Source organism: Xyrauchen texanus, chromosome 26 (genome assembly GCF_025860055.1).
Source record: "Xyrauchen texanus isolate HMW12.3.18 chromosome 26, RBS_HiC_50CHRs, whole genome shotgun sequence".
Classification (NCBI taxonomy): domain Eukaryota; kingdom Metazoa; phylum Chordata; class Actinopteri; order Cypriniformes; family Catostomidae; genus Xyrauchen; species Xyrauchen texanus.
The window spans coordinates 24,018,038-24,045,236 of NC_068301.1; the positions used below are offsets into that span (position 1 = coordinate 24,018,038).

General features: G+C 37.9%; 1 protein-coding gene across 2 annotated transcripts in view; it reads left to right on the plus strand.

Moving 5' to 3' along the window:
• LOC127619559 (elongator complex protein 2-like) overlaps positions 1-25,709 on the plus strand; it is a 42,732-nt gene extending 17,023 nt beyond the window's left edge. Inside the window, exons 11-22 of one of the 2 annotated variants that reach the window (XM_052092422.1) lie at positions 3,940-4,068; positions 4,257-4,406; positions 4,697-4,888; positions 7,170-7,239; positions 7,362-7,460; positions 8,699-8,756; positions 10,995-11,067; positions 14,671-14,860; positions 21,800-21,921; positions 22,007-22,149; positions 22,250-22,357; positions 24,812-25,709. In XM_052092422.1, coding sequence (XP_051948382.1) covers positions 3,940-4,068; positions 4,257-4,406; positions 4,697-4,888; positions 7,170-7,239; positions 7,362-7,460; positions 8,699-8,756; positions 10,995-11,067; positions 14,671-14,860; positions 21,800-21,921; positions 22,007-22,149; positions 22,250-22,357; positions 24,812-24,977 — 1,500 coding nt within the window. In that variant the 3' untranslated portion in view covers positions 24,978-25,709. The remainder of the gene's footprint in view (positions 1-3,939; positions 4,069-4,256; positions 4,407-4,696; positions 4,889-7,169; positions 7,240-7,361; positions 7,461-8,698; positions 8,757-10,994; positions 11,068-14,670; positions 14,861-21,799; positions 21,922-22,006; positions 22,150-22,249; positions 22,358-24,811) is intronic. The other variant, XM_052092423.1, reaches the window with a different exon arrangement.
• Positions 25,710-27,199: the final 1,490 nt, after the last annotated feature.

Below are 27,199 nucleotides of genomic sequence, written 5' to 3' on the forward strand. Positions count from 1 at the left end.
GTGTAAGAATAAAGTGATATGATTTTGATTTGTTGCCATTTAACAATGTGGAGGGAACATTTTGTGACCGTGAGCCTTGAGTCATTAGTGTTGTGTTTATTTTCCACCATAGGGAAGATGGGATACCAGGCCAGATTTTTTACCTCCAGATCACATGACCACCACAACACTCCTGATTGGGGATGTAATTGGTGTAGTATTGAGCTGCTCTCAGTATCAATCTTCTCACACGTTTTGGATATCAGACAACACTTTGATATTTCGATATCTTCTGATGGAGAGAGGAGTCTAGTGGGAGATCTAACATTCCTGGCGTTATCGGTCAGGATGGATGATTTAACATTCTTTCGGCAGGATGGATTATTTAACGTTCTTGCCTGGATGCAAGTACTGGATAAAAGTAGCATGAAGTAGTTAGTTATACCTATTGAGGGTACAATCCCTCTATCAGCACTGATAGTGCTGATAGTTCATGGAGATCGAGGCAGACATGTTTATACCAAGTGACAGTGTATTCAAATTATACCTCTATCAGCAGTATGCTCTACCCATTGGGGTAGAGGAACTACAAGAACATACACCCTATACATTTTGAAGGGACAATTCTCCTGGATCAACTTGAGCTTGTGCCTTGCTAAAGGGCAAAATGTTGGGGTTTGAACCCTACAACCGTTTATTTAATAGTCCAGAACTTTAACCACCAATTCTTGGTTATGTGGTCAAAATTAGTATTGAGCTGCTCTCCCTCTCGAGGATCTCAGCATCAGTGTTGCGTTGCTCACATTCAGCACCAGGAATCTCTAAATTTGCATCCAATTCCATCGCAAATTATGTGGTTTGTGTTACAACACACATCATGCCACAGGTCCATATTGGTGTTCCTTTCATAAACGAGCGATTGCACATTTTGCCTGTGAGAGTTGGCCATGATATATGAGTAGCCATGTGGACGGAATTCAAAATCAATCTGGTTAATGTTGCATCGCGCTTTCCAGAATGGCTCGCAAAGATCCATGCCATTCAAAGTGAAGTGCTCTCTTTATCTCAATCATTAGTTCTGCCATATTCACTCCATAGGACACGCCTGTGAATACGCCTCTCTATTGGTGAACACAGTACCATGAAAATGTCTGTAGCCCCTATCATTTGATGGTTTGTGGATTTACATTTGAACCCATGTTTCACAACCAGTATGGGTCTGTCCAAATAGCCCTATTTGTTTTGTGGAAGGGCTAAAATCTCCCTTTGGCAAAGTTAGATGGATGACTTGTCTGTGTACTGTCGTAATTTTGATGGAGAGCTTAAGCCAGCCAGCTGATCTGGCAATATCTTTGAGATATGCTCTACTGGACATAACAAGAGAATGTGAATCATTGAGCAGAGACAACTCTGTACTAGAGGAATCACTGCTACTCTAAAACAGCTTCTGCAAATTTCTTCCGCCGTTGTCATGATGGTGACCATGCTTTTGCCAAGTCGTACATGAAGATTTTAGCTTTAAGTTTAGGGCTATGGTTAGACAATTGGGGTTTGGACAACACTGAGAACATCTTCATACACAATCGTAGATAGATTTTGCTTTATAAACTAAGATATAAATGTGTAAGCTTATGTAAATGCCTTAAACAGTTTTTATCGGGTAAAGGTCATAAGCAGTTTGAGCAAAAAATGATCGGCACACCTAGATTGTTGCCCCTTACCCAAGTGTTGTGTGTCTGTCTATTAAACATTTTCATTTTTCATATGTAATGGTTAGTCTTAGTATGAGGTTTTAAACAACATTCTTATCAACCTATCATTTTAGAACTTAATGGTAAGGCTTGGTTGGGTTAAAGGGATAGGGATAATGATAAGGGTTATGTATAAGCATCAAAACCAATAAAAGGTGTTTATCCAAGATCATGTCCTACTTGACAAAATCACTGTCACCTTGTGATGACTGTCAAATTTATTTCAGGATGCCACTGTCTCTTGCCACACACCTCATTTTTTTTTAGAGCTGAATGTGTAATTATGTTAATTAATTTAGCACTTTTTATCCTCTGTGTTGTATTGACAATGCAGATGTTGAGGCAAGAGCACCGGTTTTGCTCACATGCTACCATGAATAAATGTAGAGGCAGGTTATTGCTGATAACATAATCATGACTAATTATCTTGTTTTAGACAATGTTTCCACTTGCTCCACAGCACGACTCACTTCCCCCATTACCGTGGGACTTTCAAGCAGTGTTAAGCATGTTAGACATGGGCCAGACAGAGGGCAAGCCACTGTTTTTTTTTTTCACGCTTGTGTTTGCTGAGAAAATTATTACAGCACTTTTGTATTCATAGAGTCTAGTCAGGGGAGTTTATAATGATTCATTCTTCATGTAACTATTTTGTCTCCTAGCTTTGCTAGTCTGAGTCTCATATTTGATTTAATGTGTACACAATGATTACATTCAGTGTCACATTAATGCATTCAAAGGAAGCAAACACGATTTATTTATCTGTTAATAGTTCTCTGTTAACACATTGCAAACTCCCGCTTTTCGTTTTCTGCCTGATTAATTGGTGTCCTGGGCACACATTAGACTGTTACTTAACTGAGACAGAGCACAGCTGTAGTCTCTCTACTCAGATTGCTGAGGATTCATGCCTGCTAATTAGTGGCCTTCTTGACCTGCAGTGTTATCAGGGAAATTGACATCACTAGCATCCAGAAAAACCTCTCATTTCTGTCTAGAACATGGTGGAGAGTGTGCCTTATAGTCCCCATGTTTTTGTATAAAGCTGCTCTTTTACCATTGTTACAATATTCACTTTTAAACTGAAGTGATACTGTGGGTGAAAAACAGCCTCACCAAGTAGCTTGCTCTCAGACTGAAGCAGTTTGAGAAAAATTATCTTCCCTGAGTTCCAATGGTAATTTTATAAAAGGTTTTTTGCACCAAAGCATTCACAATTTAGTAATATATGATAATTTTCCACCCTGTTTTTGGCCCTCTGTCTGAAACACCTGGTTTTGGCTTTAGCTTCTCCTTAAAACTTCAATGTTAATGCCCACTGTAATGATTTGCTAACATCTTGCAGCCCCTCATATTCAGAAAACTCCATCGGAAGAGAATGAACAAGCCCCTAAACTTTATAAAACAAAATTGCAGGGTTTACACACAACGAACATCTAACAAGTTGCATCCAAATATATTAAACTGTTTATTTCAAGCACAACTGTTATCACTATCAAACAGTCATGACATTTCATATATTCATGAATGAAACGATTTTTGATAGGGTCCAAGTTTCAAAAGATTTGACAGATTTCAAAACGTTTCAGCAGGGTGGCAACTATAAATGCTCGTTTTAGACTGGGGATGAGGGTTTGAGTTCTGAAATTTACAGTGTTTTATTGTACAGTTACCTCTTATGTCTAAATATCAAGAAAAATGTGATTCTCCATTTCATGACCCCTTAAGACAAAAACAGGAAAGTTGTGCTGTTCTGGTCGGAAGTGTGAGTGTGATGAGAAAGGGACAGTTCACACTGTCCATCTACAGTTTTTATATAAACACGCGCTAGACGGATGTCCTTGACTGTTGCACCAGGTCTCACTGTTCTACCAGTTTTTCGCGCAGGAGCTCTGCGTTTTTATTTTTTTCAAAAACCTGTCTCACGATACAAGTGTTCTTTTTAGTGCGCTGGGACACATTCCATCTAAACAGCCTCTAAAGAGCACTGACGTTTTTTTTTTTTTTTTGAAAGGCCTAATCATTTTAAGGTTGTAATTTCTGTTTTTAGCAACAACGTAAAACTGTGATCTTTCAAAGTTCCCTCTGGAACCTGCTTAAGTACACCTGGTGTACACATTCCCCTGGTTGGAAATCTCTGCTGTAGAATATTGATATTTTGTATGTTTATTGTTGCTCCATTATTTCTTGTTAACCTTGTGTACAATAGGTACGTGTTGGTGAAGTTGGAGGAAACACCTTGGGTTTCTATGGCTGTCAGATGAGCCCAGATGGCTCTATGATTCTAGCTCATGCCTTCCACGGAGCACTGCACCTCTGGCACCGTGACGGCGACCAGGTCAGACATAAATCTCAACATCCAACAATAACAAAGCATTATATTGAATTAAACAGACATTTCATTATTATACAGACTTAATTTTCCATGATCTTTATCTTAAACTTAAAAAAATTTAATACAATAATGATATGTATACCAAATGTGTATAATGAATATGGAGATGGGTGTGTATGTGTGTTGCACAGGGAAAGTGGAGGCCAGGTGTGGTGGTTTCGGGTCACTTTAACGCAGTGCAGGACCTGAGCTGGGACCCAGATGGAGAGTTTCTCATCTCTGTTGGATCCGACCAAACCACCAGACTCTTCACGCCCTGGAAGAGAAAAGGATCCTCACAGGTTTAAACAGATCACTATATTATATAAAAAAAAAAACTTTTACATTTTGTTGGATTATAAATTTTCAAACGATTATAATTTTTTTATTATAAAATTATGACTGTGACGTAAACTAAAGGCTATTGGCTTAATAAAAAAAATAAAAAACAGATAAATAAAAACAAGGAACAGGCACTTTAATATGTTGCACCCAAACTCGTAAACATGTCAATAGAGGGGGAAAAAAACTGAACATGTCAAGCCATTATACGGGGTCTTTAAAGGTTGATTTATGCTGTATCTGTCTGCAGAAGACCTGGCACGAGATCTCCAGGCCACAGATTCATGGCTATGACATGCAGTGTCTAACCATGGTCGGGCGGTTTCAGTTTGTGTCTGGTGCTGATGAGAAGGTCCTGCGGGTATTCAGAGCTCCACGGAATGTAGTTGAGAACTTTGCTAACATATCATGTACCTCCCTGGAGAAACTGCTGGCCTCTAATGTAAGTACTCAGAATCATCTCATCTATAAACTTTAATTAGCTATGCCAAATGGAACCTCAGGTTTAATTACTCTGTGCTCTGTCTTTGATCAGGGATATTTAAAGAGGAGTTTCACATTCCTACATTATGTAAGGAATAATTGTCGAAGAACCATTGAATTAATGAAAATAATGTACCCCAAGGTTTCCGCTGTGGCCGTTACACCTCAGGTGAAGAGTATGTGAGTGGAGTGGCAACAATTTCCCCTCGTGCGTAAAGCATTCGATAATCATTCCGCTCCAGCTCCACTCCAGGTTGTCCATTTCCTGCTCCCTTTTCTTTATTTAATTTATAAATGAATATTACCCTATCAAAGTTCTATACTTCTTTTTCAAAACTAGATAAGATTATCAAAGCTAAATTTTCAATGCTGTGTTCACTTTCAGAAATACTAGCTTTTAAATACTTAAAAGATTTAAAATCTATACCTCTCTACTTTGGCTCACGTTTGTTGAGCTTGTTCATCTGCACATGTAATTGCATAAATTATGGCACTAAAATAAATTTTAGATGGCAAACAATTAAAGTCAAACAACACCAAATAACAAATCGATTTGACCAGTTGGCATTTTAGTTAATTGACATTTCAGTTCTATTTAATGAAGGACATCCAGTAATACAGTTGAGATGGTGATGCATTAGATTAGAATGATGATATGATCATTCAAATGATTTAATAGGAGAGAGAGATGTATTACTGACCTTTTAGATTTTCTTTCCACATGTAAATGGATATTATTATGATTTCTGGAAAGATGCCTTTAAAGATTCCACAACAAACCTTTTTTCGTGAGTCATCTACAATCGAACCTACAACTCACGTTCTCCTTCCCCGTCATTTACATTTATGCATTTCGCAGACGCTTTTATCCAAAGCGACTTACAGTGCACTTATTACAGGGACAATCCCCCCGGAGCAACCTGGAGTTAAGTGCCTTGCTCAAGGACACAATGGTGGTGGCTGTGGGGATCGAACCAGCAACCTTCTGATTACCAGATTACCAGTTATGTGCTTTAGACCACTACACCACCACCACTCCATTTATTAATTCTTAATTTTATGCCAATATTGTTTAACATTGCTTAAAACATGGTGTTGTGATGGATCGTTACTGGAGCTCTCTTGGATCGAGAGAAAACAACGAAGCTATGATAAAAACAAAAAAACAAAAAAACAAGGCAAAATCATGCTGCTCCACTGCTCCCCTCACATACTTTGCTTGGGTGTGCATTATTTTTCAAGAATTCAATGGGCCGGAGTCAATTATTCCGATTATACTACAGTTACCACACCTGAAGACATTTTTCAGGGTTTTATCTCAATACATTTTCTGATTTTTGGCCCTAAAATGCTCTTGTTAGTGGAACTACTTTCTTAAACCATGAATTCAGCATCTTGCTTTGATATAGCCCAAGCCTTTGTTGCTAGTTTGAAAGCGTCACATTAGAACTAGTAACGATGCCTTGGGGTGCCACCGGGAAAATGCCCAGATTACCTATTCAACCCTGTATGCAGTTAAAAGTGAGTTCCATTTTCTATAACCTGGTGTCATGGTAAATGAGATGACATAAATGCTAGTCATAAATGTAAACTAGATTCAGGCTGATTTTGGGTAAAACTGGTTTATAAAAGAGTTTTGGCACTTCACTAACAGGGTACACTTACTGTAAGTGGTGTTGGTGTCCCATTACTTTTTTCAAAGCATTAGAGGCACAAATCCCAAGGGTTTTTTTTCTTTTGAAACTATTCTTTGTTATATAAATTATTATCTAATAGAAAAGTAATCTAGAATAAAACGGAAGGTGAAATTAGATCATCATTTTAAAATGGTGATTTTTGCCTGTCCCACCTCAGAGGTCTTCACCTTCTCAACTATATGCAACAATTAAAGTCATACAACAGTGTCATAATATTCATGATATTCAGTTGTCTCTTTATTTTAATGTTTTTAATTTCAACATCACACAAATCAGGGTTTTAAACTGAATTTACACATGTCCCAAAATGTGGTAACAGGGTTGCAAAAAAAGCAAACCTTAGGTATATAAAATTGATATAAAATAAAATAGCTTATATAATATTTAGTTTGACCTCCTCAGGTTGACTCCTCATTTTTATTGACTATTTTGTAAAATAAAAAGATTCAGCCCCTATTTTGTAGCCTATTTGTATAAAGTGCCTTTTTCGATAGAAAGATTTTGTGTGGAAGTTTTTATGGTATCTGTCCCCTGGGTGTCTAGGATGTAGCCGACCTCCCAGAGGGAGCCAGCACGCCTGCCCTTGGCCTGTCCAACAAGGCTGTGTTTCAAGGTATTCACCTTTGTGTTCGTTGACCTGAATGCACATTTACCACAGGATAATTTCCAATGAGCTGATCCGAGAAGTGGATAGGTAATTGCTAACTTTTACACTGGTTTTTGATGTATTTACAGTTGACCTTGCATCTCAGAGCACTCAACAGGACGGTGATGGTTTCAGTAGCATGTCTGACCAGTACAAAGAGTCCTACTTTCAACCTCTCAAACTCACAGGTATTTATGTGTAGTTTTACATTTATATGCATACAGACATGTTTTTGTTTTCATATATTTTCACATCAGTTCACTTCTTGAAATTACTGGCCACAAGTTTTCAATTGTGGGTGGTGACCCAAAAATTAGTTGCAGGTCTGTTCTGATTGGATTGCAGACAGCAAATAAAAATCCTGCTAAATCCCAATAATAACAAGCAACTAAACATGTGCAAAGGTAAGTAAATATGATCCAGACAACATCAAATATGTGTTTATTTGCAATGAAGGGATGGTTTGTGTTAACCAAATAGTTTTTTTGCAGTGAATTATTGGTGTTGATGTAACTTGATGTAAAATCGGGGTCCTGAAGTATCACCCTCATGTTTTCGCACCCCTATACATAACATTACATTACTTTAAAAATCAAACTATGGTTGGTCGTTTTACATCAAATGGCTTTGGCAGTACAAACTATAATATACAATATCATATATAACATTCCAAGTCCTGTTAACAATTCCTGAGTTACTCCTAAAAAACAGAATGATAACCTACATTTTTGACAAGTGGTTATTAAAGACAGTTTTCTCTGGTTTATTCATGTATCTGGGGCATGAATCTGGAGACAAATGTTATTACAGTAAAAGGGGGATGGGGGAGTGTGTGTGTGTGTGTAAGCGGGAGGTTTATGCCTCTCCCTCTAGGCAAACTATTGCAAACATTGTCAATGTGATTGAAAAAGCTCCTTAATCTGAAATCATAATTAGAAAGAAGGCTTATATAATTGCAAAGTTAAAATATTGATGACTGGGCTACGGGGAGCGCAATGAGGCGGACATTGAGTTGTTAATGGAATAATACCACTCCCTCCATCTTGTGTCTTCTGCAGCAGCAAATAGGGAAACTATTAAAAGAAAACTGCCACTCCTATAAAAAATTATATCTGGTCTCCATTCCATTTCAATTGGGGCATGTGTTGCATAAGTTTCTAAGTGTATAAGTGTCTATGTTTCTAGACAAATTTATATCAGGCTTGCACAAAGAGAGCTAACTTTGCTCATCTTTTAATTTAGCAATAGAATCTTTTAATCCACAGCACCGAAAATTGTGGATAAAGCTGCTGTTGTTCAAGGAAATTGCTCGGCTGTGGATCTATTGCTAAATTAAAAGATGAGCCTTTTGAAAAATGCAATCTATAGGTGTGCTCATTTATCATAATTATGTTTACATTTTGTGACTGACTGTGTGTGTTGTCAGAGCCCCCGACAGAGGACGACCTCTTGCAGAACACACTGTGGCCAGAGGTACAGAAGCTGTGAGTTTCCCATCCATTCTCGTTTGTGTTTGTCTGCCCTCATTGGCTGTGCTGCTGCAGGCACTAATGCTACTCCGCATTATTGCTTAACCAGCGCACGTAGCATAAATAATGCAGTGGAATAGGTATTTAGATCCCACGACAAGAGCCATTCCTCCTGTGTGCTCCTGTAAAACTTTTTCGATGTGAAAATATTTCTTCCTCTCCTAGTTTAAAGGGATAGTTCACCCAAAAATGAAAATTATCTTATTTACTCGCCCTCATGCCATCCAAGATGTGTATGACATTCATCTGCAGAATGCAACAATTTTTAGAGTTCTGTAGGTCCTTACAATGCGTGAATGGGTAATTTTTAAACTCCAAAAAGGACATAAAGGCATCATAAAAGTAATCCATATGACTCCAGTGGTTAAATCCATGTCGTCAGATGTGATATGATAGGTGTGGGTGAGAAACAAATCAACATTTAAGTACTTTTTTACTATACATTTTGTCTCTGCCCAGTAGGTGGCGATATACACAAATAATGTGAATCACCCAAAACAAAAGAAGAAGAATGTGGAAGTAAAAGTGGAAATTGGTATTGATCTGTTTCTCTCATACACCTATTATATCACTTTCTAAAGCTATGGATTTGACCACTGGGAAAGCTGTTTGAAAACACTGTTTATTTTAGCAGTTCCACTTGGTGGTGCTAATGGCACAGAAATTTCTAACTTTACCTTAAAAGTGCCAGCAACCTGAATATTAACAGATCAGAATAAGTTTTTGAATTTAAAAGCACAGACATTTGAAGTTTAAGCTGAAGTGTGTTATTTCTTAGTGACACCAAACAGAATTGCAAAAAATAATTGCTGTTTTCAAACATATTCCAGTTGTGCAAACAGATAGTTCAACCCCAAACTCAAACCATCAGTTGAACTAATGTTTCTGTGTCAGACTGGACGCTTGTGAAAGCAATGTTTTCACAGTGTTACACAGTTTACACTTATATGTGAAATCTACTTACCAATGGCTTAATTATAGTTGACTGTATATTGAGCTGATACAAGAGAATTTTTAAAGCTGAATTGTGTCATTTCTGCACCCCTAGCGCATCCAGATTGCAAAAATTAAAATTATTTTCAAATAGCTTTCACAATACACCCTTCATCTACCAGTGGTCGAAATAACAGATAGTCCCGCCCCAAACTCACACCATTGGTTGAGCCAGTTTTGTTCTGTTAGGCAAACAGAGGAATGTGGAAAGTACCACAGAGTCTGTGGTACTAGTGTTCATAAGTGTTTACACATTTCGGGGTTATCAACCTACGAATGATTTACTTGTTTTTTTGTAGCTGGGATAAGAGAAAGTATTTGAACATCAACAAACTTACATCAGCTGAAAGAACTATCGCCCCCTTGAGCATTGAGGTTTGATACTGCCACAGCAACATAAGAACACAGGTTAAAGGAATATTCAGGGTTCAATACAAGTTAAGGTCAGTCGACAGCATAATACTGATTATCACAAAAAAATACATTAAATAATTTAGACTCGACAAGGTTCCCAAGCTCTTGTTACTGAAGTATACTGTCTGTTCTGCACTGATATGATGGATGACTCTGACATTTGCAGAAACTGTAGGTTGTATGTTACAGAAATGGATGCTTAGTAGTATTTTGCTGGTGGGAAGAATGGGTTTATTATTTGAGCAATAAGGTATGACAGCAACACTGCATTGACCAATCAGCATCCAGGACAATCATCTGGTGTATAAACAAAATGAGTTTTGGCGAATAATAATTACACAGATATCAAGATAATATATCTGTATGCCTCTAGAATTCAATATCAGTTAAAATGTTCTCAATTACAGTATTAGTTTATTTCCCTCATAATAATTCAAAGTCAGTTTCCTTGATACACAGGCAGCACTAGGTAAACTATAATAATTTACATGCACAGCTGTAAGTAGCTGAAAGCTTTGACAGCGTGACTTCTCAAGCTATTCATCCAGTGCTGGAAATTACTAAGCAGATCTGCTAATGGCTGCCAAAGTGCATGGCTTTCTTCCACTCCCATAAGCATAGGACAGAATGAACGGCAGCCCTGACACACAAAGGATCTGTCATGTTTGAATCACCACCTCAACTGTCTCACTGAACCTGTCATGTTGCTCAGGCTGTATTTGTTAGCAGGCACTGACAGAGCCCTCATTAACATACCCTCTCCTCTCCGCTGCTCTGTCTCTACAGGTACGGGCATGGCTTTGAGATGTTTTGCCTGGCATCTGATTCTGCGAGGACGGTGGTGGCCTCTGCGTGTAAGGTACAGTGACATGGGCGAACAGATGGTCATTAGTGTCACACAAATGTGGCCACGGAACATCCAAACAGGACACCCACAAAAACCATGCATGCATGACCTGCACGAAGTCTAAAGGAATTTCAAAGATTTAGAAGTTTGTCATTTCTGGAATACTAGTGTTACAAAAAGGAATTGCAAAAATAATAATTTATAATTTTATATAAATATAATTTATATTTATTTGTATTGTATTATAGTATTATTATGTAATAATAATTGTGATAATAATTTTTCTAGTTATGCTCAATGAATATTTCATCAGCTATACAATGCTCTGTGTGAGTACAATCTCTATACAATGTTCAGTCCAGTAATCGTAAATCACTGGAAAATTTAAGGACATTTGTTGGTGAAAAGGTATGGGAACCCTGTTATTATCTCCATAGTGTTTACACTTTTCGGCAAAATCAACCTACAAATGGTTTGCATACAGATGCCTCTGCATATATTATACTCGGATAAAACAAAGGATTTTAACATCCAAAACATTACACTCGTCACCTTTCACAAGCATGTGTTAAATTGTTAACCTTTTATTTTTCTCATAAGAGTACAATATAATATAGAGCCGTCTATAGTATTAATTGACTCTTGGCATTGGACTCTTATGACTATGGTTGGTAGCTACCCTATGTGCCCTTAGGGCACTGTAACACACATTTTCTGAGACAGTGAAGTGAGATCATTGGTTTGTGTCCCGGTCTGCCCCGTGGTTCTGCAAATTCACGCTGATCACGCACAAAGCCCTTCCGAATGAAAGCACATTCTGTGTGTCACCTGCCATTTGTTCTCGCTCGAGTGGAGATTGTGAGGCTGATGGCGGGTTGCTGTTGGGGTCCAGCAGGCTCACATGAATTTGCTGTGGACATGCTGGCTGAATATAGTCTGCTGTATGTAGGAGGGAGTCTCTATGATCGAGATTCAGAAGAAAAGGACAAGCTCTGCTAGAAATTGTGAACTCATGTTACTATTGGCCAAAATGTTCACATAGAATTACTTTTACATATATATTGATTTGGCAGATGCTTTGCCTAAAGGGACTTACAGAATGTGATTCCTGGGAATTGAAACACAGTCTTGATGTCCCAAGCACCATGCTCTACCAGATTAGCTACAGGAAGAGCTGATGGGTGATGTGGTCAAGGGATTAAAGATTAGTTCACATTCCATAATAAGTAAAAGCTTTCTTTTCAATGGCTATTTATTGTTCAGTAGTTTTTTCCTATCCTGATGAATGACAGTGTGAAGTTGTTGGCCAATAATAACAGAGCTACATATTGAAGTCTTAAGGTGAAGAATTGAAAAAACAGCTTGTTTAAAGGGTCAAAGTTGATGGGAAATGAAGTTTACGAATGATTTTGAGCCCAGAAACCTTGACAAACACAAGTAGAATTCAAAAGTGAGTAGCATATTATATTTTTTACTATTACTCTCTGACCAGTAGGTGGCGATATGCACGAAGATTGCGAATTGCTAAAAACAAAAGAAGAAAGTGAAAGTGGAGAGTGATAGTAAAAAATTACTTAAATATTGATCTGTTTCTCACCCATACCTACCATATAGCCTCTGAAGACATGGATTAAACCACTGGAGTCATGTGGATAACTTATATGCTGCCTTAATATGATTTTTGGACCTTCAAAGTTCTTGCCACCATTCACTTGTACTCATACTCATTGTATGGACCTACAGAGCTGAAATATTCTTCCAAAAATCTTTGTGTTCTGCAAAAGACTGAAAGTCATACACATGATGAGATGGCATTAGAGTGAGTAAATGATGAAAGAATTTTCATTTTTGGGTAAAAAAGGAATTTCATTCAAATTAATAGTTCACCCAAATATTATAATTCTCTCATCATTTACTCACCCTTATGCCATCTCAAATGTGTTTCTGTTGTGGAACACAAACAAAAAAAATTTTATCCATAAAATTCAAGTCAGTGGGGTGTTATACTTTCAAACTCCATAAATAGCATAAAAGCAACATGCATCAAGCGTGAGGAAGTGTAATCAAGCTTCAGATCATGATTGTGCCAAGGAGACTGAAGCTGTCAAGATTTATAGTGAAATAGAGAGTTACAGTTAGTTCTATTTCTCATTCAAAACTGATCGCATCACTGCAGAAGACATGGATTAACCCACTTGAGTCGTATGGATTGCCTTTATGCTGCCATTTATGTTCTTTTTGGAGTTTGGAAGTGTTGGACCCCATTGACTTTCATTGTAGAGACAAAAACAAGTAAATAATGAGGATTATCATTTTTGGGTAATAGTAGAAATACAAGTACCGTAATTTCCGGACTATTGAGCGCACCTGAATATAAGCCGCACCCACTGATTTTTAAATAAAATATTATTTTGAACATAAATAAGCCGCACCTGTCTATAAGCCGCAGGTGCCTACCGGTACACTGAAACAAATGAACTTTACTCAGGCTTTAACGAAACACGGTGTGGCAGCGGGGCGTGGTCAAGCGCCCGTCCGGAGAGAAAAGCGGTAAGGGCGCTTACACCTGAGCTAAATTATGTCTAACACCGGTGTCTAATTTCAGTAAGCATGGGGAGAGCGGCATAAAAAGGCAGCAGCCACAGAGCTGAGAGAGTGACGTCAGTCTAGTGTTGGCGCATAGAAGAATTGAGAAACTTTATAAAATTGATTGTAAACATTGCTGTGGCCATTAAAAGCCTTACCTGGAACGTCAAGTGCCCTGCTGAAAACTGTCACACTGGTGCCCGTGTGACAGTTTTCCCAAGAAGGACACGTGAAGCAGGGCACTTGAAATTAGACACCGGTGTTAGACATAATTTAGCGCAGGTGTAAGCGCCCTTACAGCTTTTCTCTCCCGGACGGGCGCTTGACCACGCCCCCGCTGCCACATATGGCTTGTAATAAAACATTTGCAGTAAACAGTAGCCTACCAAGTCATTGGTCACTATCTTCCTCGTCCTGTGCACTGAAACCACTGAAGTCATCTCCTTCGGTGTCGGAGTATAGCCTCAGATTTAGTTGTCTTTTTGCACTGAGTCAATTCCTCACGCTGCTGTTTCCAGCGTCTTATCATCGACTCATTAAGACCAAGCTCCCGTGCAGCAGCCAGATCAATCGCCTTCAACTTGAAAGCAGCATCATATGCGTTTCTCCATGTCTTTGCCATGGTGAGGGTGACAAAATTACTACCGTAATCAGAATGATGGGAAGTTTGAGCACGCTCGATTTAATCTAAACAGTAAACAAAAAAGTTGTTTTGACCTTAACCCGTTCGGCAATTTCATTGGTCTAATGAAAGCTTCACGCCGCCAAAAAACTGAGCACGTCACAGAATGTTTTTTTTTTTATTATTTTTTTTTATAAAATTTGAAAGCGGGAAAAATCCATATATTAGCCGCGTCATTGTATAAGCCGCGAGGTTCAAGGCGTGGGAAAAAAGTTGCGGCTTATAGTCCGGAAATTACGGTAGATAAAGCCACAAGATCTGTTAAAGAGAGACTATGAGTAAAGTGCTGCCATATTGTAAGCAGAACTGAACTCCAGTTGACTTGGATCATGTGTTATATTTTCCAGGCCTCTAAAGCAGAGCACGCTGCAATCCTGTTGTGGAGCGCCACCTCGTGGAAACAGCTCCAGTCGCTGCCCTATCACAGTCTAACCGTCACTCAGATGGCATTCTCCCCGAATGGACACCTTCTGCTCGCTGTGTCTCGAGACCGCACCTGGTCACTATGGAGAAGAGGAAACCTTGGCACAGCTTCAGGTGAGCAGACCTGCCCTCTTCTACCCATATCAGCTCATTACCCACAATTCATTTTCTACACATCATAGATATAGGGTCAGGCTGTTTATGTCTAGTTAGCCCCTGCTGGTAGATGCCATAACTACACTATTCTGGGGCAAAAGTTGCCATCCATTCTGACTCATTTGTGCAAGCAACATACATTACAAATATTTCATTACTTTAGTAAATGTTTTGCCAGTGCACATTTTTTGGAGGGCTTATAATAGTGTGTCTACATTCAGAGTATACACAACTAAATTACTGTTGACACAAGGTAAGCAGAGGAGCATTTGTTTTTCTTTCTCCATTTTCTGACATGTCTGAGGCATTGCAGGCCGCAGAGGGCTGATGCATGGTGCAGTCTGTTCTGGTTGAAGCTGGTATTACTCACAGCCTGTATGCTGGAGATGTGTAGAGGTTACCAGTGTCACAGCTGATCAGAGAACGGCCCAGCGTGGCGGTCGAACAGTGTCAGGCATGGAGAAATCTCTATCACAAAGACAAGCTGCCTCCCCTCCACCCCCTCTCCACTGCCTCCTCTCCATTTGTCTCCCTCGCACTCTTTTTGTGTTTCTGGCTAATGAGTTGAGACTCGCCAGTCGGCGCCTGGCCAGCAGCGGCTGCCTAAGCTTTAATTAGTGGAGGCACGCGTGTGTTGGTGTGCGCGGGGCAGACGCGTGGAGAGGGTTATTGGCAGAGGTGTTGATATAAGGGTGTGTTGACCCGGTTAGCGGTGGAGATCTGAAGCTGCACTGTGGGTGACTACAAATTAAAAGTTTAGCTAATAAGATAAAATACTCAAGAATACCTACAGTATAGCCATAAAGTAATACTTGATCTATTTACTGCATTTTATAAATGAAAATTTAAAGCTGAAATGTGTGATTTCTTGGCCTCTAGTGTAGGGTTGTGCCGATGGACGATATCATCGTCCATCGTGATGGCTGACCAACATCACGATGTAGAGCCACCATCGTGATGCCACGCCCCCTTTTGCGAGTCTTGCTAGTGTGACTTACTAATCCTAGTCTCTTCTATACAGGGTTCCCACGGGTCCTTGAAATCCTTGAAAGTTTGTGAATCTGAAAAATAAAATTCAAGGCCCTGGAAAGTTCTTGAAAATAAACATACATAGATACAGGTCCTTGAAAGTGCTTGAATTTATTTTGTGCAAGAAGTTTTCTGGAAAAAAAAAATCTGTCCATTAATTTTTTATTTCGCCAACACTTCGTGGCTTATGCTGCATACTAGCCTGCTTGATTTACGTTAGTTGCGCGCATTTACGTTAAGTGTTTCCCGCACGAGGTACTTTGTTTTGTACGTTGCCATGACGTTCACGCGCGCTGGTACCTCAACGTTTCCCACTCACAGACATTGCAAAAATAGGCTGAAACGTGATGCCTGGAAAATGTAAATTTCAGGATATTTGGCTCACCAAAGAAAATTATAAAGAATGGCTTGCCAGAGATCCAAAGGGCCATCACATAGCCAGGTGCAAAGCCTGTTGTAAATCAATCAAAGTTGATAGCATGGGAGAAGCGGCGCTCTTAAGTCATGCTGCTGGATCTACACACAATACGGCACTTCGTGAAATCGAAAGCAGGTAAGTCCTACCATAGCCTGCATCTGACAGACATGTTGATTGAATGTTAGCTGCTAGCTGTTTTTTGCTGTTACTTAAATGTCTCGCTGTGAAATGTTACGCCCGTTTTACACATACTGCGTGCGTATGGTACAGGAGCAGCACGCGCTATAGCGCTTTCACATTATGCTGCATTTGCAGTGCGCAACTGATCTGCGGTTGTACCACAAACACTTACTCACTATTTGTATTTCAAATCCAGAAGTTATCAGCAACTTTTATTTAAAAAAAAAGTTGGCACCAGGCGAATCTCTTTGTACACATACCCTTTCAAAGACGCATTTTTAAATAAATGTATATGTATATGTAGATGCACAATTTAAACAACGTATTATTCAATGCATTACTTCTATATAATATAGATTATATTTTAAGTTGCTCAAGCAAGTGGTAACATATTGAACAATGTAGTTATATTAAAATCGCAAACATTTTAAATTAAAATTGACAAAAACTGCAGACTCATACCTTTTCTTTTGCATAATAAATCTTTATACAATAAATATTGCATCACAAAGAACTTGTTTTTCCACTTCCACGAATGAGACGAGTGTCATTCATTATGTCACCTTGAAGTAAATTGTAGTTTTCCTTGCTTCACCCTGGTCTTAAAGTAAAAAGATGACTGTGAAAAATAGTCGTATTTAATTAAATGCATGTATGGTGAAATTACTACATTTTCATGTTAATTTTGACCAAGAACACTTTAATTCAGCGTTTGCAGCACAGAAGAAATAGACTCGGTGTGTAAAAGATCTCTGCACTGCTGTATACGCACTGCATCTGGAACGGATCGCATTCATACTGCAAACGGAGTGAAACGGGCGTTAGTTGGGAAGGCTGTTGAGTTGAACAAGAATGTCACAATTGACTGACCGCTATTGATGTCAGTTGGAGGTGCTCGACAGAGATACATCACACATCTTGAGGATATGAGAAGAGAGATGATGCGGGAAAAAAACAATAAGAGAAAATATGTGCTGGATGAAATTGGGGAACTTAAAATGAAGGAAAAAAGACTGAAAGATGACATGGATGCACTTGAGACCTCTGCTGACAAATTGGCTCTTGAGGCAGAGAAAACAGGCAAACTAACTCTAATTGCCAAGTCTAACAGCTTAAGGAAGGGAGCAAAGGAAAAGAGCAGAAATGGTGGAAGTGGAAAAATCGCTCGACAAGAAATTGAATGAATTGAAAAGCAATTGAAGACAAAATCAACAAAGCGACAATCAACTTAAAAAGGAAAACCACCACAGAATACCTCAGGGAACGTTTTTGCTCTGTTACATATTTTAAGCTGACCTTGTGTTTTTTATTTATTGTTTAATATTGTTTATCCATTCATGGCCTTATGTTAATGTCCCATATTGGAATGTTTTATAAAGTATTTGATCTGCACTATGTTGTGATATGTTTTCAGTGCTTACACCAAAGCCAAATATGTTCAGTCAATGACTGTATATTGTTTTCAATAAAAATAAAATATTTGGGCAACAGATTATCACAAATGTTTTATTTCATGTAATGTTGAATATAATATAAACCCATGAGGCAAGAAAAACTTGAAAGTATTTTAATCTTCTGGTTACATGGGCCTAAGCTCTTTTCAATGAAATATCAAAAGTTTGAGATCATTTTAGAGTACAGTATAGGATGTACCGAATATTCTTCAGTTTTGTGCAAAACAGAAATACGACAAATAGAATATCAGATCTTTGTCAAATAGATCAAAATAATGCAAAACAAAAAGCTTTTTTGCATAGTTGTGTTTGACACATGAAAACTGTAACAATGTATCTTACAAGGTAACACGATGTAACCTTGCTCTCACTTGAAATGTGTGCCCACATCCACATTGAATTTGAGGATATTGGACCTGGAAAGTCCTTGAAAGGTCTTTGAATTTGAAGTTAACCAAGGTGTGGGATCCCTGTCTATAGTTAACCTAAAAACTTTGCAGGGATTGCTCTGTAAATTAAATTGAGAATATAACTAATGCATATATGCTATTTTAAATACTGTAGTATATGCCAGAGATGTGATGTATTAGTCTGTGAAAATACCGTGTCAGGCAGGCTACACAAATATTGATCTTGACATTGTTAGCTTCTTGTCTTTTTTTACATGTCTTGCACTGTACATTTAGATTAAAATATGTTGTGGGCTACAAGAAAATAGACTTTATTAATTAATTATTAGTAGTTGTAGTGTCTCAGAAAATCTTGCTCATTGTCACATAGCTCTTGTATACACTGAAGTCAAATCAAATGAAAGAAACAAGGTGAATATGAATAACACACATTTATTAAAACATAGAAGAACAACAAATAAAGAACAAGAAAACGGAACAACACTCAGACCGAAACTCGGCATTAACATTTCACTTATAATTAGCAGCACAATTAACTTCAGCACAGGCTACAAAATAAATTATGTTATTGAAATATTGTAAAGTGATCATATGAACTACACAAATGAACATTTAAAAAATAATATGCAAAATCGAATAGCTCCAGAACGGATGGCTGAAAAATGCGTAAAGAAGTCTAATATCTTTCACCATAGACCATGTTTAAATTTCGATGTTTCTGGCCAGAAATACCAACATATTCACTTTATCTGGTTTTAATAAGCTGCGGATTGGAGTAACTACACTACCCGCTGTGCTGAAGACCCGCTCTGATGGAGTACTGGTAGCACATATGCACAGATATTTCCGTGCTAATCTTGCCATGAACGGAAACCTTTTGTCGTTCGTTTTCCACCAAGTCAGCGGGTCCTCTTCCCCATCAATGGCCATTTCCTGCAGGTACATGGTCATTTCTGCCTCGACCTTTTGCTCATCAGTGAGTAAAATAACGAAATTATAGTTTTTAAGTGGAAAATAGTATTTATGTAAAGAGATATATTAAAATAAAAAGTGCACAACTCTTCTTAAGTGAAAGCTAAAAAAAAAATGCTTCACGTGTCGTGCAACCTACTGATAAAGCGCCGACGAGTCATTAGTTGGGTTAGTAAAATAACGAAATTATAATTTTTCATATAATTTTTGAAAATGATATGAAATGATATAATCCCCCCCCCCCAAACGACGATATCATCGTCCATCGCGATGTTTTATTGTCAACATCGTCAACTGCCAATTTAGGGGACATCGCCCAACCCTACTCTAGTGCCACCAAATGGAATTGCAATAATGATTGTTTGCAAACAGGTTTCCTCAACATGCTCCCAATCTTTCATTGGTCATTCAAATGGACAGTCCAGTCCAAACTCGCACCACTGGTCAAGTCATGGTTGCTATGCCAGGCTGGTTGGAATGCTCAAGCAAACAGCAATGTTTTGATAGTGCCACAGAGCTAGTATTTATACTTTGCTGGGAAAACTGCTTGTTAACCCTATAAAGCATACATTTTTTTTTTTTTTTACTATTTATTTTATAGTTTGTCTAATGGTACTAATAACCATATAAAATGTAATTAAAAACAAATTTTTTTTAGGGATGTGCACAAGAATTTGTCTAATCGAGTACTCGTTCTGCAGCAATTGGTCGAATATTTAAACACTTCTTGAACATAGCATATTGATTTTTGTTTGCACATTTGTCTTCCATAAGCAACACTGAATTGTACCGAACTTCCCTCTGAATCTTTCACCAAATCTCGCATTTATTATCGAGTCTAATGGAGGGCGCTGTGGATATGTGTCGTGGAGGTGTTGAGAGAGATATTTGCTTGTGCTTTCAGGCAAAGCCAAGTGTATCAATATTTTGATTCATATTGAATTGTATTCTAGTGGAATTTGTTTCTTTTTATGAGTCATGCTTAAAAAGCAGAAAAGCATCTGCTTTTGAAAGGTGCTGTAAGCAGTTTTGTTCATGGAAAGGAATGCAAAAACCTTTCTTACTCCCTGAAAGATTATTATGAAATAATTGTCATGAGATATCTCACAGGTCTCTGTGACAGCTCTTGACTACGTAAACAGCTAATAAAAATGTGTTTGCAGGTCGCGGTCTCTGACACATTTGACTTGTCAATCATTTTGAGCCTTCTCATATTATTGTAGTTTCAGCTAATTATTGAGTCTTACTGCCATTTTTATGCCATGTTGTTAATAACAGGCGTCAGTTGAGGGCACTATTTTGCTGCTGTTATTTTAAACAACTGTTTCTGCATAATATCAGCCTCAATATAGCTAATTTGGTATCTTTAGAGTGCAGGATTTTGGAAAGAAGGGACGTGGCTAATTCAACGGCTCATTCTCGTGGAAGTAAAACAGCTAAAATTGCTTGCAGCAACTTTAAGGTGGAAAGAAAGTAAAAAGCGTTACAAGAAACTTTCAGACCAGTATCTCTGAACACCTGCAGAGCACATTTTCAAAAATGCCAAATTTCACCACTTGTTTTCTGAATGTTTGTGAATATACAAATGTACATTTCACGTGTTTAACTTGTTATTTTTAAAGTTGTTTTTTTTATTATTCATGAGTAATCGATTACAAATTTTTTGTGGGTTTGAGTACTTGACTACAAAATTACTCAATGCACATCTTTGTACCCAAGCACAAAAAGGGTGTAATTTTCATAATGTTATACATAGTAGCTAGTTAGGGCCAAAGCACTGAAAGTGCGAAGGCCTTATCATTCTTCTAAGGCTTATTATTATTATTAGGGGGCCAAGCATCAAAGGTGCTGGAACCCTATTGTATCTGTTAGGATTTTTTTCTTCTTCTTCTTTTTTTTTTTGCCCTAAAAGGGAATGGGCAGCAAAGACCATAAGTCCTAGAGACACCGAACATAGCAGGATGGTCCCAAATCCCGACCGCTACTCAAGCGCATACACGCACACCCATCTGACTCTAGGTGACACTATAATAAGCACTTTTATGTTTTGGCTCATATCTCAGCAACCGTGAGGTCCAAAATCTAAATATTTTTTCCCTCCGATTCCTTGTTTCAGGCCCTACAAATGGATATCCGATTTCATTTCCGACTATACATTTTTGTCCACCATTTTAGAATTTTTTTGAATAACCTACTTTTTCAAACTCCTAGACCATTTGTTCAATAAAGTTAAATTGTTCCAAAGATATTAGCGAAACAGTTCCTTCGGTTGAACGTGATTTGAGTAATTGATCAATATTTACTCAACGCAAAATCTAAATGTAACCAAACTTGGTATACTTAGCCAGCAGGACATTTTGAAGATGTCACTTATTATATTTCACAATGTATCTTTGCATCTCACCTGTTTCTTGTTTTTTCTTTTTTCCTCCAGAGCCCAGTTTTTCTCTCTATGCAAACACTAGTAAGGACACGGCGGTTCACACACGCATCATTTGGTCATGTGACTGGAGCTCTGACAGCAAGTATTTTGTGACGTCAAGTCGAGACAAAAAGGTATCTCACGGTTTAAAGCAGCAATCCACCTCTCCTGCTGTCTGAACTTTGACGTTTGATCAGCTTTTTGTTTGTTTATTATTAGGTGATAGTTTGGGGATATCGTGGCTCTGGAAACTGTTTTGGGGAGTGTGAGCGGGCTGACGTGAGTCCCTGCTCCACTGTTTTGGATGTTGGAGATTCAGCCACTGCTGTGTCGTTCTGCCCAGTGCTGTGTTCAGACCAGAGGTAAGAAAATGATTTTACTCATGATGTGAGTAAATGTGATGACATAATTGGAAATAAGTGACATTTTAAATAATGTTTTGTTTTATTTGAATTTGTGCAGTTATTTGTTGGCTGTGGGTCTTGAGAATGGGCGGATTTTGCTGTATAAATGGAGGCCATCAGAGTCTTCTGGATCAGACTGGAGCATATGTGGGGAAACGGATGTATGGTATCCTTTTTCTTGGTGATATTCTTCTCTGCTCTCCAACACTGTATTTTACTTTTGAAACGGTCAGTTAAAAGTGTCTAGAGAATGCATATCTCAGTGGTGTGCCTGATAGGTCTGCACATAATCAGGGTTCTCACGGGTACTTAAAAAGTCGTTTTTAAATTCACTTTTAAAAGTAAAATAAAAAGAAAGGCCATATAAAGTCTTGAATATTTTAAATGGTACAAAAAAGTGTTAATTATTATTTTTAGAGGTCTTAATCATCTCCTGTTTTTATTTTCCCACATTTAAAGGGATAATTCACCTAAAAATGTAAATTCTCTCATCATTTACTAATGGCAGTGAATGGCAGAGAATGACAAAAGTGTACAGATTTGATGCAGGCCTATGGATTGTTTTGCTGCTGTCAGTTTGTACAACAATTTGCACTAAACCCCTAAAACTAAAATCTAAGTTTCTTCCTCATTCTTGCACTCTTAACATCTCATCAAAGTGACACATTCTCAAGTTAAACAAGAGAGTCATATCTACTTCCAAAGACTGGTGGTCTGGTGGTGTTTTTGACAACAATAAGGCAACATGTTTGTGAGCTGGCCCACACTGCTCGGTAGAAGCTTCAGGTAGATATGGGGGCTCCCGTGGGCAAGTTCCGCATTGATCCGTGAAAGGAGAGAATGAGGTGTCAGTGAGAGGCCAAGCTGTGCAAGCTATTCTGTTTGCACCGAGCCCTCTTTCCAGCTATCACACTTTCCCCCACAGTGGATTGAGTCCAGTCTGGCTAAACTCTCCCTTTCTGTAGGGTTGATTGATAAACCATCTGTGTGGGCACTTACAGGTATTTTTGCCCAGAAGTCACTCACCTTAAAGGAAAAGTTCAACCAAAATATCTGTCATCATTTGCTCATCCTCATGTCATTCCAAACCTATTACATTTGTATGTGTAACAAAAAAAAATTTTTTTTTTTAATTTTCATGCAGCTCTTGGTATATGGCAACACTTACCTGGGACTGTTATGTTCCAAAAAAATTACAAAGAACACCATAAAATCCCCACAGAATTGGTCCATAATACTTATGCGCTATATTACAAGTCTTCTCAAGCCATACGTTAGGTTTGTGTGAGGAATAGACCGAAATTTTTGTAACTTTTCACTGAATCTTAACCTCTTCCAGAATAAAAAAACTTCCGCGTTGTGTTGGTTTACTTCATACTCGAGAACTAATGCCATTTTGCCGTCAATTACATTTTTGGAAACTGGTTAAATTTATAAGTGAATAATGACTGATATTTGTTGGTTCCTCACACAAAGCCATTTTACAGCTATAGCTCACAAGTCATATTGACTTTTACGGGGTTTCATTGTCACCTTTTAGTAGCTTGACAGCTAAACTGTCGTTTATGGAATGAGCTACGTAACATTAACAGCAAATGGGTTTGTAACGACAACTTTAGGAATGTCAATCAATAAAATATTTGAATCAAATTAATTACGATATTCAGATTAATTAATCGAATTACTCGACTGTATTAATATTCTCTAAGAAAGCCCCTTAACAATAATTCTATATATAATGACTTAGTAAATATAAACGGTTACATTTAAATAATCATAAATAAAATATATATTATAAAACAATTCAGATAATAAAAAAGTATTACATTATCGTGGTATACGATTAAAACTTTGATTAGACAATACAAAAAGTGGCTTTAGAAGGCAATATATTGTTTATTTCCCTATCGCTGAACATAAGCCAATTATTGGCCTACAGTCCACAGCAATCCATTATATAATTGAATTTGTCAGTTTGTCTGAGATAGATTTATTATTAGGGCTTATCTAAAAACGTGTCAATGTACACATGCATCAGACGGATGCTTTTGGAGTGTCTTTCTTTGCTTGTGTCATGTCATAAACTCAGCATTTTTACAAAAGGAAGCCCGAGTATGGTTTGTTCTCTGTATAAGCTGCAGTGCCTACACAGCTGGAGTTTTGCTTACTGCCCCCTGCTAAAAACTGAACTTCTGGCTTGAATTGCTCTGATGGTAGGAATATTCCAACCTATGGACCGGTGACATGGTTAATTGCAGTAATGTTTTAATGCATTATTTTTGTATGTAATTCATCTCACTAATTTAACACATTAAATCGGCAGCCTAACAAAATGTAAAAACATGTTTTGGATGAACTATTCCTAGTGCATTTTTTTTTTCCAGTAAGTTCTGAAAACAAGATGGATTTGTGTGTTTATTTATCTGTCTGTTTATTTTTTGAAATTGTCAAGTGTACAGTATATGAAAGTTACCTAGACTGAGCAGAGATGTAATAAATCATATAAAAGAGAGACAGAGACATCCAGACAGCATGTGAGGGAAGATTTGTGTTGCCTTGAAACAACATCCATCCATTCCATCCATCATTGTGGTTTTCCTTGATCCCTCCCACCTCACAGTCAGAGTCACACACTTGTGGTGAAGAGGCTGCAATGGAGGCCAAAGCAGGGTCGGGCAGGCCAAGATGACGAGGACGGGAACGAGGACCGATCCTGGGTCCAGCTCGCCAGTGCTGGTGCTGACCATGCGGTCAAAATCTTTAACATCAAAATATCAGTGTTGTGACATCGCAACACCTCTGGTGACATACACTCTGGGTCATCAGCTGTGTCTCCAGTACTTGTCCCACTCCTGATATTCAGTGGAGGAATAGACTACATTTAACAGCCTTTCAGTCTTTGTGCTAAACAACATTTAGCATGTGGGATGCTGGGAGCCCTCTCTTAAAGGGATAGTTCACCCAAAATGAAAACTCTTGTCATTATTTACTAACACTCATGTTGTTCCAAATCCATTTGACTTTCTATCTTGGAGCATAAAAGAGAAGTAAGGCAGTGTGTTTACTCACTCACTATTCACTTTCATCACATTCATCACTTTTTCCATACTTTCCATTTTCCATGAGCTCGTCGTTCTGCCTAACTATATAATTTTGTGTTACATGGAAGAAAGTAAGAAATGCGGGTTTGAAATAAAACAATAGTGTGTAAATGATGACAGAGGTTTTCATTTTTTGGGTAATCTGTCCATTTAATATCACCTGAAAACACGTACTATCCTATTTATAGTGTATGAAAATACATGTTGCATTGCATTGTAATAAATGGCTTTTTTTCTAACACTGAAGTGTCACACAGATGATTTATCTTCACTAAAGTGCCCCAAAAAGCATCTATCACTATCTTTGCATTTAGATATTAATATTAAGTACAGGTGACGCCTGAAAACATGTGTTATTTATTTTCTCAGAACAAATTTCTCTGAAATAAGTAAAGGCTTTATGCAACTACATTGTAGGGGAACAATATGTGTGTTAGGAATTAAATTAAACTGTCTGTATGTCAATTTACAACCATTATAAGAAACATTCTTAATACAATGTCTTGTTGTATCCACTCAATGTCTATTGTAAGGAATTCACTTTAATAAGGGAAATATGATTAATTCACTTATTGGAGTAAATTGTTCTCATGGCTTATTGAACGTAATATCACAGATATTTTAGGTATATCTATAGGGACAGATCTTTGAAAAAATCAAGTGACAAGATTGTCAAATTATCTTTGAATACAAACAAGACTTTATTGCTAATCTAAACATAAAAACTAATCTAACACATACAAACATGAAACATGTTGGTGAGTAAAGTGAAAGTGACTTAGATGGAAATTATCTATAAAATACTAAATGTGCCTATGGTCCACGTACTTGGTCATTATTTATTTCAGCGTGCCTTTTCACGATAAATCTGACATTTTTAAAATGGCATATCGGCCGAAACTAGACTCCACACTTTTGACTCAAACAATTTTAATGTAAAAATGTAATTAGGTTTCTTATCAGATGTAGTTTTGTTGGCGTTTCTTCCAAAAACAAACTGCTGTGATCGGCACCATGTTGTTTTGTCACATGACTCCGTACGTGGAAAGTTTAACGCTTTAATGACAGCCTAGAGTCCCCTGAACTGAGATCAGTCAGTTTAAATTAAATTTAGTTATGCATAGCCTATAGCGATGACAAAACGTAATGTCCATGCATGTGGAAGCTGGGTCTCAGAAGGTTAAAAGAGAATAATCTTTCATCCATAATGTAAATGAAATGGAAGAAATCTTTTAAATATTAGAGTTGCAGTAAAGTTATATTGTGCCGCAGGTAATTGAGTCATAAGTGTCCCATTGTTCAGTGGATCAACACCTTGGCAAGTGTGTTGATCCACTGAATATTGGGACACTTATGACTTTATATTAATTTATAATGTGCCATAATTTATATTTACGATACAGGCGTATGCAAAAGTTTAGGCACCCCTGACAATTTCCATGATTTTCATTTATAAATAATTGGGGGTTTGGAGCAGCAATTTCATTTTGATCTATCAAATAACTGAAGGACACAGTAATATTTCAGTAGTGAAATGAGGTTTATTGGATGAACAGAAAATGTGCAATATGCATCAAAACTAAATTAGACAGGTGCATAAATTTGGGCACCCCAACAGAAATATCACATCAATATTTAGTTGAGCCTTCTTTAGCTGAAATAACAGCCTCTAGACGCTTCCTATAGCCTGTAATGAGTGTCTGGATGAAGGTATTTTGGAAGGTATGAAGGTATTTTGGACCATTCCTCCTTACAAAACATCTCCAGTTCAGTTAGGTTTGATGGTTGCCGAGCATGGACAGCCCGCTTCAAATCACCCCACAGATTTTCAATGATATTCAGGTCTGGGGAATGGGATGGCCATTCCAGAACATTGTACTTGTTCCTCTGCATAAATGCCCGAGTAG